The sequence below is a fragment of the Neophocaena asiaeorientalis genome, unplaced genomic scaffold, assembly GCF_003031525.2.
Source record: "Neophocaena asiaeorientalis asiaeorientalis breed wild unplaced genomic scaffold, Neophocaena_asiaeorientalis_V1.1 scaffold134, whole genome shotgun sequence".
Classification (NCBI taxonomy): domain Eukaryota; kingdom Metazoa; phylum Chordata; class Mammalia; order Artiodactyla; family Phocoenidae; genus Neophocaena; species Neophocaena asiaeorientalis.
Window position 1 is genome coordinate 28,308,775 of NW_020185339.1, and position 12,712 is coordinate 28,321,486.

Genomic DNA, 12,712 nt, shown 5'->3' on the forward strand with positions numbered 1-12,712 from the left:
AATGGTCACTGACCACAAAAGAGCTTTGGTCTTTACAGAGTCTTCTCAGGAGATTTATACAAATGCTGGGACAGTCTCTTCTCTGAGATCAGGAGAGATTACTACTCCTAGAACTGTATATCCCCTACTTCATGGGTGCTAAGAGCTCAAGATATGGAAATCCAGTCTGTGACTAGAAAACTGGTAGTCAAGACCCCACCTCTGTAGTCCATACCCTGTTCAAGTAAACAAAAACACCAAGACACAGACATGGCAAAATATTTAATGTCTGTAGGTGTGCCTCACCCTCCCATTCCTGTTATGATTCAATAGCCTCTCCAAACTGACTGTACCAGAGAAAACATGGGCACTTTTTCCCAGCAGAGTTCGAAAACCATTAAGGCCCTGATCCTCTTGACTCAGAAATGATTGCAGGTGAGGTCTTTCCACAACATGCCTCAGGTCTCTCTGCTCAAGGAAAAAAGCCCCCCAGTTCTACGGGACTCCTGAGGTCTTCTGTTCTTCTGCAGCCTGGCGCTGGGAGCTGCGCCGCTGGAAATAGCGGTAGACTCGGGCACTGCAGAGGTAGCCCCCGTAAACAGTGAGGAGCATCATGGAGGTGGAGAAGGTCTTGTAGCCAATGTCAGCTAGTTGCTTGGCAGTTGGCATGTTGTCCCCTACAAAGACAGACTAGATTTAGACCCAAGGATAAGGCCTCATCTGCCCAGCCCACTTACCTGTTGAAGGCCACTCTATAACTTCTCAGTTTGTCTGCACTCTATTCTGAATGGCCCCTAGACATATGCAGTCTTATACTGGAAGATATTGTTTGGGAACTCTTAAGATTCAAAAGGGCAAATAAAGTCTGCATACACAGCTGGAACCAGGTGTATCTGAATGACATTACAGCTAACACCTGACCCTCCATGTTTATGGAAAGACATGACTGGTATGGACCACCCAGAAATGTTCTTAATTGGTATATTACTTTAGGCATACATCAGTTTTTCTGGCTAGTAGGGAATTTATTGAAGTAGCCAGAGATTAAACATTAGCAGTGAATTATTCTCTGTAGGAGGATCGAATGGGAGCCTTCTGGGCAATATCCAATTTGTTTTCCCATAAAACCATCTTAGTTATGGTGCTCAGGTTCCCAGGTTAGTCTTCAAGCATCTGTTTAAGCCATAATATACTTGAAATAGTGCCAACAGTATGTTTATGTTATTTCAATCAGACATAACCTTCTACAGCATTAATCTTGAATTCCAAACATAAAACCAAGAACCTATCCCAAGGGCTAAAACAAAACTTACTGTGTCCCCAGCAAATTAACTCACATTTGCATGAGATAAATTACTTCCAATTTAACTGTTCCCTGGACATTCTGAGCCAGGGAACAAGAGAAAGTTTAGAATGGGAGTCTCTCATCTTGAACGAAACGTTCCTCAATTTGGGACTATGAATGTATATTCTCAGCCTCCTCTCTGTTGAGGGAATTAAAATTAAAAGACTGACTGAAGTTAGTGCGAATAGTTTTCTTAAAAGTCAAGAATATGAAAGGAGAAAAGTTCGGGTTAGCTGGTTGAGGGGGTCAGGGGTAGGGTGTGACATCTAAGTGCTTCTCAGAGTAAGTCCCATGGGCTGAACACTGCCTTTGAGCCAGTCCCTGAGGGTAGATCCCACACTGAACTGAGGCACAGCTTCCTTAAATCATAATTCGAAGTGACTATTGAAAGTGACATTAAATAAGGTCAGAGAAAGAAAACCAAATGGCACAGGGACAAGATGAGAAAGGGTTGTATTCAGGTTATCTGGGGTTTGAAAGGACCCCAAGCTGTGAGACAGTAAGAAAACACACACGTGCCACGGAGCAACTAAGCCCGTGTGCCACAACTACTGAGCCTGCACTCTAGAGCCCGCGTGCCTAGAGCCCGTGCTCTGCAACAAGAAGCCCTTGCACCGCAACGAAGAGTAGCCCCTGCTCACGGCAACTAGAGAAAGCCCGGGTGCAGCAACGAAGAACCCCAACGCAGCCAAAAATAAATGAAATAAATAAATTTATTTTAAAAAAACAAAAAGAACACACATACAGAGCAGGACACTAAGGTAATAAACAAGCTCCCAGCAAAGAGACCTGCAGCCTTCAACCTCCCCCTCACTTATTCTTTCTCCTCCTATCCCCCATTACCCTGGCCAGATGCTAACCAGTTATAGGACCACCTCTTCTCAGGGCTGGAAGAAGAAGGACAGGATAGTACATCTTGCCTAGAAAAGTGACAGATCTACTGACAGATGAAATTTTTCTAGAACCTCATTTTCCTCACTTGTCTAATCCAACCTGAGATTTCTCCTATTTTCAAATTAACAAAAACTTTTCACAGATCCTGAGCTAAGGCAGGGCAGTGGAAAAAGAGAAGACAGATGAAGACGTTATTCTAGAAGTAGAACAAAGCTTATTAACTGAATGGGCTAGGGAAAAGCTGAAAATATCTCCAAGTTAACAACTGAGGAAACTTTATGGAGTGGGATACTGCTAACAGAAGAAAGAAGAAACAGGTGTGTGTCACTATGTGTGTATGGGGATGGTGGTGTCAATAAGCATCAGTCAAGAAGATCATGAACTGGACATGTTAAAGTTAAGATGCTCAATAAAGGGACTTCCCTGGTGGCGCAGTGGTTAAGAATCCGCCTGCCAATGCAGGGGACACGGGTTCCATCCCTGCTCCGGGAAGACCCCACATGCCACGGAGCAGCTAAGCCCATGCGCCACAACTACTGAGCCTGCGCTCTAGAGCCCGCGAGCCGCAACCACTGAGCCCCACGCGCCTAGAGCCCATGCGCCGCAACAAGAGAAGCCACCGCAATGAGAAGCCCGCATACTGCAACGAAGAGTAGCCCCCGCTCTCTGCAACAAGAGAAAGCCCACGCGCAGCAACGAAGACCGAACGCAGCCCCCCCCCATCAAAAAAAAAACAAGAAAGAAAAGATGCTCAATACAATATTCATGTGATGATGTCTGTCAGGCACATGGATATGCAAATTTGGAACAAATCCTAGGAGAGAGGCTAGGCTACGGATACATATGGAAGTAACAAGTGTCACTGAAACAGACGATAAAACCCAAGAGAAAGAGGCCAAGGGAACGCCAGTTTGAAGAAAGAAAACAATTACGGAAAGAAAACAGGTAGGAAATTCCAGAAACATCTGGGATGCATTTTCATTTAACTACAACAGTGGTTGAAAATCACTGCTGTATCAAGGCACTACCACTGACAGAACTATGTTGTATCTTTGGGTGTACTGGGCCAGAATAAAAATTGGGAAACACTACTGTAAAGTTAAGTGCCATGAAAACTGGTCAGATGGGATCACTGGATGGGAACAGGTGACCAGGGCACAGGTAAACCTAGGAAAGAAGTCAATTTAATGCACTAAATTGGAACAGGCATTAAGTAAAAAGCATGGATTCTTAGCCAGAGCCCCAGCAGGCCCCATGAACCCCGTCCCGCGAGGTTCACGTGTCTATGCATTTTTCCTAGGACGCAGAAAAACAGATTATTAGAAGGATCATAACTCCCTCTCACCCCAAAGATAAGAATTGATATTCTTGTGATTTGCTGGTTAAGCGAACAAGAGTGATAGGGCAGCAGCCTGAAAAGGTAACAAGGTCAAGTAAATTCTAGTTTTGTTTTGCTTATTGATAAGGAGATTTGAATATGTTTTAGAGGAGAAGAAACGTGGCTAAACTGAGGATAAAAGTGAGGTGGATGGGATGGAACAAAATCTAGGATGGCCCAGGAAAAGATGAAATTAGAAGCCCAGGTAGAAGAATTAACCTTGGAAATGAAGAAAACTTTTGAGGTTAGCAGGAGAACATTCTCATCTGAGGGACATCCATTTTCTCAATAAAGCTCAAAGCTGGGTCTTTTATGGGGTTAGACTGAAGGTTTCAGAAAAACAGGAAAAAGAAAACAAGAACCATAATGGAAATGACATAGGGGTGCAATCTGCAAAAACCTTTTCAGATTGTGGCTCTTTTCTCTTTTTCTGCCCCCTAAACATGGGAGGACCTCAAGGCTCAGGTCTCTCCCTCAAATGGATCCATCCACCTCAGCTTAGATTTACTCACTTATCTGTCTACCTTTTACTCGTGCTATAAAGGCTGCAGAGAATATGGCTTGTGTCTCAAAGGAGCTTATGGTCTGATGGGGATAAGCTATGCACCCAAAATTCTGTTAGACGAAGTGGAAGACGCCGGTGACCAGAAGAGAAGAGGCGTTTTGAGAGTTCAGAGACAAGGTGGAGGCTCAAGGAAAGTTAGCAGAAAGGTGGGGACGGGGGGGTGGGGGTGGGCAGCTGTCGTTTTAGAAGGGTGGGCAGGATTTACACCGGTATAGAAGAGGGAGGGGGAGAGCATTCCAGGAATTGAAAGCAGCAAAGGAGCGGATCCAGTTAATCGATAAGCAGGAAGGGTGCCTGGGAAAGCTGCATTTCATGGCGCTTGCAGTCAGCGGACTGCAAGATAAGGAAGGGTCAGAGCTACTGGAGTCAGAGCGTGGAGGGCCGAGACGCGCGGTGGCAGTCACGGTGTGACAGGAACCTACGGCCGCAAGGAGCTTGCTGGGCTGGAAGCGGCGCAGATCGCGGCACAGGGTACGCGGTAACCTCAAGGGCGCCGAAGACTGGGCGTGGGAGGATGCGGAAAGGAAAGGCCGGCCCGAGCGGGCGCGCCTCTGCGGACAGGCGGCGGCCCAGGCTCGGGCCTGGCAGACGGCGTACCTGGATGCTGCCGCTCCCTCCCTTCCGACCGAGGCCTCCTGCCTGCGCGACCTCCTAGCTCAGCCGGAAGCAGCACCCGGGTCCAGAAGAGTGAGGGTACCGCCCAGGGACAACCCTGAACGCTGAGGCGCTATCGGTGCGGAACGCCACCCTTTCTCTCACCCCCTCGCTCCGCTAAAGCTCTAGGATTCCGCTCCCGACGCGACGTGCGGCCCCTCGCGCCAGACGCAGCATAACCCCGCCCACCGAGACGAGAGCCCGCGCCGGCTGCAGCTCCGACTGGTTGCTGCCTTTGAACTTCCGGCTTCCGGGTCAGCTACCCTTACTACGCATCCTCAGACGAGCCTTCCTCTCGGAGAGGCCCGTTGGTTTCTGGGGGTTGTAGTCATACTCCGTTGAGAAAGGGTCTTTGGCGACCCAAACTCTGGAACGGGAACTTTTAGGATACTCAGTCACCACAGAAGAGAGCCGGCCAATCCCCAGCCTGCGGCGCGGTGACGTCTCCGGTAGCTGGGTAGCTTCTCTCGGAGTCCGCCCTCTGGAGGGGGCTGCGCGGCCCTTACAGCCTGGAGCTGCCCTCTTACCCTGGGCAGGCCTTCAGCCGAGCTCAGGAACCCGACCCGCCCTGCGAGGCCTGGACCGCCGAGGATTGCGGCAGGTTTGGCCATGGCCGCGGAGTAGGCGCGAGGGTCGAATCTCCGTAATGTTTCTGTCCCGTATGTGACCTCCCCGCTTGCAGGCGGCTTGATAAAGCCCCAAAGAAACGCCGGGAAGGGGTTGGGAGGGGGAGCCATTGGGGGAAGGGGGACTGCGTGGGCACCCCTGCAAGGGGCCGGGAGTGGCTGGGATGATCGAGGAAGGATTTCTTTTCCTTTTTTCGTTTTTCCTCCGGCATGAGTGAAAACATGTACATGCAGTGATACACCCCACTGCATACGCCCTACCACATGCACTTAAGCGCCCTTCCCTAATTTGTTTCTGCAAAAACCGCGCTTTATTAGGTAGACAGGCCTGGTTCGACAGCCTCAGATTCAGTTAATTGTGGAATGAGCAAAAGTAGGCAAAGGGGGGCTTCCCTGGTGGCGCAGTGGTTGAGGGTCCGCCTGCCGATGCAGGGGACACGGGTTCGTGCCCCGGTCCGGGAGGCTCCCACATGCCGCGGAGCGGCTGGGCCCGTGAGCCATGGCCGCTGAGCCTGCGCGTCCCGAGCCTGTGCTCCGCAACGGGAGAGGCCACAACAGTGAGAGGCCCGCGTACAGCAGGAAAAAAAAAAAAAAAAAAAAGTAGGCAAAGGTTTTTGACTAAGAGGGTCGCAGCTGCAGCCTAGGGAAGGGAGCTGTCTTTCTGCCCCGACTTTGACCTCCTGGGGAAGCAGCTCCTGAGCCCAGCCAGATCTGGGGTGACTGTGCCCCTCACTCTCGCTGCCTGATCCAGGCAGCTCCGCCCTTCACTGGTAAGACTGACTTCTCAGGGGCTAGGGGCTGAGAGGAGCCTGCCTCACTGGTTTGTCCAGGAGTAAGGGAGGGTTAACATAATGCTGGCCAGAGCCACAGCGTGCCAGATGCTGCCACACAGGAAGCTGAGACCCTCTGCTGGATGTGACAGGAGCCCTCGGCCTCTATTTATAGCCAGGGGTCCAAGCTGCTGACCGGTGACATTCTCCGGCTGCCATTCCATCCCGGAGCAAGGCCACTGCAAAGCACACTCCTCTCCCTCCTCCCCTTCCTGTTCTTCCCTCACCCCAGCTGGTACAGAGGCTTGAATTTTTTTCCTCCTCCACGAGTTTCCCAGCTCCTGAGGTGCTGAAGTAGTCAATACCTCGTGAGAAGGCCTTCAGGTGACAAAGGAGAGCCGGCCTTGGAATTCAGACCACAGAGATGGGGACCTGCTCATCCTCCCTTACCCACTCTCTGGCCCCCTGGCCTGCAGATACAGGAACTGGTTAGCTGCCCTGGCTGCTCTGGGGGTAGCTGAGAACTAGGGACAGGGTTTAGGAGGTAAGGGGTGGATCCAAGATGTCCTGGGGAGATAGCAGCAGGAGGGACCCAGCTGACACCTCCCCCCACTAGAGCTCCTGAGAAGGGAGGCAGGGCAATTACAAAGGTCACAGGGAGTGGAGTGATCTGAGCCTGCTGTGAAGAGGTGTAGCTCTGTCAGCAGATTAAGTTCTGCTCCCCAGAGAGGGTGCTGGCAGGGAGGATGAGAGAGCCTTGGAAAGGTCACACATGGTGGGGAGGAGCTGGCAAAGAACTAGGAACTGGGAAGTCCCAAGAGAGAATGACAAGCCCCATGGCCAGAGATGCCAGCGTGGCAGCAACTCTGGTGCCAGGCAGCCTGGGGGAGGGGGAAGGGGATGACCAGAGGTTTCTGAGGAAACCTCAGAAGAAGCTGAGGTTTCTAGGAGAAGCTAGAAGGGGGCTGTATTTTGCGAACAAACAGAGATCCATTGATGCCATGTGGGGCCTGGCAGAGGTCTACGTCAGCCCAAAAGCCCAGACCCCTCCCTGCAGCCCTCGCCTCATCCCTCTTGCAGCTGAGGTACTTCTTTAGCCATTAACTGGGCTTGGGGACAGGAGTCCTGGTCTGTGTGAGGCCTCTTTGCCTTGCCTCCCTCCCCTCCCCTCCTCCCCCCACATACCCAAAGCAGGCAGCACTGGGGCTGATTCTACCCCTCCCAGAGGACAGGGAGAAAGCCCCACATATGGAGAGGGACTAGGCAACTCCATTTCTGGTGCGATGAGGTGGCAGGAGGCTGCAGGCTGCTTGTGCTTCAAGATCTCCAGGCAGGTGGCCGGGCCCACAGGCACCTGTCCTCCAGTGAAAAGCTGAGAAGACGCTGCTGTGTGGGGAGTCCCAGAGATCGTGGTGGCCAGGCACCCCAAGCTTCTGCTTGTCTCCGCTGGGGTAAAGAGGCTGCCTGGCCTGGGCCCCAGCCCTGCTCACATATGTTCTGGATGATTCTGCAGGCAGCGGATGAATTCACCTACGGGCTGATTCTCGTAGCATACCTTGTACACAGCCATGAACAGAGGGAACCTAGAATGGGGAAGGACAGAACCAGCTTGGCCTCCAGGCAAACCCCCTAACCCTCCACTCCCTACTCTCCCGCCTTCGAGCTCAGGCGGACTCTGGCTCTCAATTTCCCATCGCTGAGAATGTGTATTTCCTAGCCCTGGGGTTGAGGGTCAGGTTTTTATTCCCCTGCTCCCTATCGTATTGAACTCGCCTCCGTGATTCCCTGGCGTGAACTTTTTGTTCCAATTAGGCAAGCCTCAGTATCAGCAGCTGTAAAACGGGGTCAGTATAACAAAGTAGTGAAGAAGTGATTATGAATTATGTGAAGGTGCTCAATAAATGCCAGTCTCCTTCTTCCCCACCTGTTGCTCAGGCTGCTCCCTTTACCAGCAGGCTTTACCCTGACCAGCCGCGAGCAGATCTTCTGAGCCTGTTTCACACTATCTTGCTCTAGGATTCTTTCTCAGATCAACCGAGTTCTGCTCTGATCAGCCCATCACCCCCGCTGTCTTGTGCTCCCTGAAAAGGAGCACCTTGAAGCAGAGGCTTTCCTTTTCCTCACACCTCAGCACCCAGGACAGGATTCACGGAACAAAAGGGTTGGCCTTGGGGGAGCAGCTTAGACTGAGGGTGACGGACAAAGAGGCAGAACAGTCAGAGGAGCTTATTCCTGTCCACCCCCATAGCAGAGGACAAGGAGGAAAGGACAGAGAGCGGCCACGCAGAGGGGTCCAAGCAATGTGGTATAAAGAGCACTAGACTGGAAAGAATTCAAAGACAACGAACAAGCTGGGGGACAGCGGGCATAGCAGACCCTGGCCAAGCTCTAGGCTCTGTCTGTAAACGTAAGATAACACTTCCCTCTCTGCCCACTTCACAGACTGAGGAGGGCTCAGGAAGATGAATGGGGAGAGCACTTCTGTCGGTGGTTCCCTCCATCAGTGGGGCTGGGGCAGATGCTTACTTGTCCAGCAGGCCCTTGTGCTGGAGGATGCTGTGTAGCTCCCGGGCTGTCTGGGGCCCCTGCAGCTTCTGCCCATTCAGCATCTCTTTCTCCAGCTGCTCAATGGACTGTGAAGAAAACAGGACAGGCAAATGGAAATGGGAGAGGAGGGTTGTCAGTGTGAGACAGAGAGTCTGGGACTCTGGGAGGAGGTGGGTCTTAAGAGGAAAGAAAGGCTGGGAAGGTTCCCAGCAATCTTAATGTCTGTGTTCAAGAGATGCCTCAAGCCACGTTCCTCTCCCTGAACACCTACAGGGCCCACCCTCCATTCTTCATTCTCCCCAGGGCCCACCTTTCCTGTGCGGGCGAAGGCCTCGGCCACCTTGCGGTTCCGCCCTCCGTAGCAGGTAGTGATGAGATCAGCAACACCGCAGCTCTCCAAGAAGGTGGCAGGGGACACAGGGCCACCGCAGAAGAGCTTGGTGAAGGCGATCATCTCCATGAGCCCCAGTCGGATCACGGCCGCCTTGGTGTTGTCGCCAAAGCCCAGCCCATCACAGAAGCCGGCCCCCACGGCCACTATATTCTTTGAAGAGTGAAGTCACGGGTGAGAAAGGATCCCCTCCCGCAGGCCCCACTTGGGGCCTTCAGCACCTGCCTCATGCTCCTCCCATCAGCCATGACAGGCTCACTGAATAAGTGAAGGAAGGTGGGTGGGCTCCTCAACTATTTTCACCTCTTGGTTTTCCCACTTGCTGCACTCCCTTCTTTTAGCCTGGGCTTGTGCTTTCCGGCTCCCCAACCCTGCCCTATACTCCATCCTTGAGGACTTTTCCTGAAAACCAGTCTTCTACCTCGCCCTCCCAACCACGGCTATTTTGTTCTATGCCCCCGATATCCATCCATAGGTCTGTCCAGGATCCAGAGTTCTGGCCATCAATCCGTCTGGGTGTCCTGGACATCTTATCTCCCATTAGCCTGAGTGCTCCCCCAGGGCATCTCCTCTTCCCCCTGGACCAACCTTTGGAGCCAGGGACAGGGATGTCCCACAAGGGGCTATAAGGGAAAGGAAGAAGGAAGCCCAATGTCTGATGGTAAGTAATCGGCAGACCTGAGCGAGCCTGGCCTTGCTTCCGCCCGTCTTCCCATGTGTATGAGACTTGGTGGGGAAGGGGAGTGAGTGCCTGGAGTCCCAGCAACCTTGTACAGCTAAGCCAGGCCCTCTTTCAGGGCCTTCTCCCCACCCCATAGCTGCCTCTGAAGCCCTCTCACCTTTAAGGCCCCACAGATCTCTACTGTGTCCACCTCTTGCACCACCGTGATGCGGAAATTGGGTGTCTGCATCAGCTCTTTCAGAAGCTGTCCCTGGGCCAGGTCCTTGCAGCCTAAAGTAGGGAGGGGATAAGGCTTTAAGAAGGGACTCTTGACTCTTCTTCCCACAACTGCCCTAAGCAGGACCTATAGCTCTTTCCGTAGGGGTGCCCCAACTCCCCTCACCTTTGATGCTGGGATCTTCTTCCTTCACCTGCCTTATGGGGAGAAGATGGCTAAGTGGGTGGGGAATATAGCCTGGGGAGGCGATGTAACTGGAGTTGCATTATCTATGTGGGTGGTGGGGTCTCACCAATGGTTGTCTCACAGAACTTCTCATCAGCCACCTCGCTGGCAATGTTGGCCCCCATCAGCACGCTCATGGGGATGCCAAGGCGCTCCCCAATCACTTCAGAGATGAGCTTCAGCCCGTTGGGGCCCTCGTCTACCCCCTGGGCACAGGATGGAGCTCAGGCCAGGTGCCTTTTATCCCCAACTGAGGGCTTCCCACCTAGAAATCCTGCCCATTGCAAATTCACTGTTCATCAATGTCCCTCCCCAAAGGTCCTCCCCTATTCCAATGCAGCCAAAGCTAGCTGTGAGGAGAGCAGATAACATGTGAAAACGAATCCATCTGAAAACTCTCCTTCCACAACCTGCTTCTCCAAGGTAATGTATCCCCGCCACATCCCTAAACAGCCCACTCCTGAGTACCCCCAACCAACTTCCATCCCAGCCACTGCTCCAAACCAGCTTCCCTTCTCAACTCCTCAAACCAGCCCACTTCTTGTATCCCCTAGGCATCCCTTGTACACCTCCTAAACTCCCCAAGACATCTGCCTCCAAACCCATCTCTTATCTACTCCCCAACCAACCTCCCCTTCCCAGTGGCCCCCCGCATCTGTTTCTCAAGCTTCCCCAAAGCCAGCTCCTCTCTTCAGAAAACTCCTGGCCTACTTCTGCTCTTTTCTGTTTGTCGCACTTCACCCACCCTGAGCCCCACAGCAGTTAGCTGCATCCCCATCCACAGGAGGGTGTCCCTGGCACCTTAATAAGAGATATGCCAATGGTGTCTGCCTTCAGGTGGCCCTTGAGCTGATCACAGATCTTGCCGATGAACTGATGGGGTACCACAAAGATCAGGATGTCAGCATCCACTGCAGCCTGGACCACATCTGGGACAGCCACCTGTGGGGGTGACCAGTGTTCACGGGCCTGACGGACTGCTTCTAGCCCCTGTGGAGCCCCATGCAGGAGATCTAGGAGACAGGGTGAGGCTGGTGGGGAAGAAGGAGGGCAGTTTGGGGGTTGAATCTGGAAGGGCTGAACCTGGAGGAACAAGACACTTCTATTCCTTCCGCCTAGCCATCATTCTCTCTAGGTTCCAGCTGTCCTGGGTTCTTGAGGACTCCTGGAAACCTCCTCTCAGCACTCTCCTAGCCCTTGGCTGTGGGACAGTGAGGGAGGCCAAAGGAGGTCTGGGCTTGGCAAGAGGAAGAGGCCAAGTAAGATTTCATCACCCTGCTCCTTAGGGCTCCCAACTGGGAAGGGAGAGCCCCAGTCTTCCTGCTGTCTTTCCTGCTCCCCCTTTCCAGGTGGGGAGTCAGCCACATGGATCTGACCAAAGACCTTAAGTCCAAGGAGCTGTCTCCACATCTACTAATAACCCAGTGAATGAGTAACAGGGTTAGAGCCCGAGGCAGGCACTACCCAGACCCCAAGTCTGGGGGCCAGAGAACCTGTCTTTGGTTGCCACAGAGACCAACTCCCTCATCCTCTCCCCGTCCCTTTCCTGCCTGGGAGCCCACGGGGTGGGGTGGAGATGCAGGGGGATGCATTCAGGTTCTCCCCAGTCCCAGGAAGTGCTCAGGGGAGCAGTTTGGGGGCTGTGCCCAGGGACGCCCTGTGCCTGGAGTAGCCCTCCTGAGATGCTTCTCAAGTACAGGTGGCACGTGAAGTGGCCCCCTCCCAGCAGGAAGCACCCCCTCCACTTCCCTCTCCCTTCTTACGGGGCGTTGGGGCTCACCACATTGGGGGGCAACTTGTGCCCTGGCAGGTATTTGACATTCTCATGCTGTGTGTTGATGACCTCTGTCAGCTTTCTGCCCCCGACGTCTTCCTCAAACACCCACATGGTCACCCGTGGGTCAAAGCGTGCCAGCTGGGCTGCATTGCCACCCACAATCTTGGCGATGGCTGAGCCCCTGGCAGGAGGGGGAGCACAGAAAGTGGAGGAGCGGGGGCGTGAGAGAGGAACGGTGGCGGGGAGGGGACAGTGCTCCCCCTCAGGATGTCACAGAAGCCACTGGATTATTTACCTGCCACCTTCCTTGTCACCCCCTCCCCGTGACGCTGCGTCTCTCCTGACCTAGCAGTAGAAAGGAGACTCAGTTTCCTTTCCCTCACACTTTGCTGCTGGAGAAGGGGGCCAGCCTCCTGATCTCCCCCCCACCCCCTAACCCAGGCAGCCTTTCAGGCAGGGAGCACTCTGGAGGCTCCCTTCCCGTGGCGAACAGGTGCTGCTGCCCGAGACGCAAGGGCCAGGAGCGGTCTGGGCATTGTCTGTCCTGCCGGGGTAGGCACAGAAGACAGCAACAGGGGTGGGCCAGGAGCTGGAGGCATTTCCTCCCCACTGGACTGCCTCCTGCCCACCAAACCTCCCTCCCTAACCTCCTGTATACTTGA

General features: G+C 53.3%; 2 protein-coding genes and 1 long non-coding RNA gene across 4 annotated transcripts; 1 reads left to right on the top strand and 2 right to left on the bottom strand.

Annotated features, from left to right (window-relative positions):
* Positions 1–246: 246 nt before the first annotated feature.
* Positions 247–5,032, bottom strand: COX14 (cytochrome c oxidase assembly factor COX14). 2 transcript variants are annotated; one of them, XM_024737040.1, is made up of 2 exons: positions 4,921–5,032; positions 247–656 (listed from the first exon to the last, which is right to left on the bottom strand). In XM_024737040.1, the coding sequence occupies exon 2, from the start codon at positions 646–648 to the stop codon at positions 475–477; it is 174 nt and encodes a 57-aa protein (XP_024592808.1). In that variant the 5' UTR covers positions 649–656; positions 4,921–5,032; the 3' UTR covers positions 247–474. The 2 variants fall into 2 exon arrangements, with proteins under 2 accessions (XP_024592808.1, XP_024592807.1); XM_024737039.1 differs by having other exon boundaries at positions 4,759–5,014.
* Positions 5,033–7,161: 2,129 nt separating this feature from the next.
* On the bottom strand, positions 7,162–12,693 carry GPD1 (glycerol-3-phosphate dehydrogenase 1). The gene is made up of 8 exons (XM_024736583.1): positions 12,346–12,693; positions 12,054–12,231; positions 11,075–11,215; positions 10,341–10,479; positions 9,989–10,101; positions 9,069–9,302; positions 8,738–8,844; positions 7,162–7,794 (listed from the first exon to the last, which is right to left on the bottom strand). The coding sequence occupies exons 2-8, from the start codon at positions 12,159–12,161 to the stop codon at positions 7,698–7,700; spliced, it is 939 nt and encodes a 312-aa protein (XP_024592351.1). The 5' UTR covers positions 12,162–12,231; positions 12,346–12,693; the 3' UTR covers positions 7,162–7,697.
* On the top strand, positions 9,196–11,243 carry LOC112394069 (uncharacterized). Its single transcript, XR_003002087.1, has 4 exons — positions 9,196–9,323; positions 9,625–9,810; positions 10,592–10,696; positions 11,111–11,243. It is a non-coding gene; the product is annotated as an uncharacterized LOC112394069 (long non-coding RNA).
* Positions 12,694–12,712: the final 19 nt, after the last annotated feature.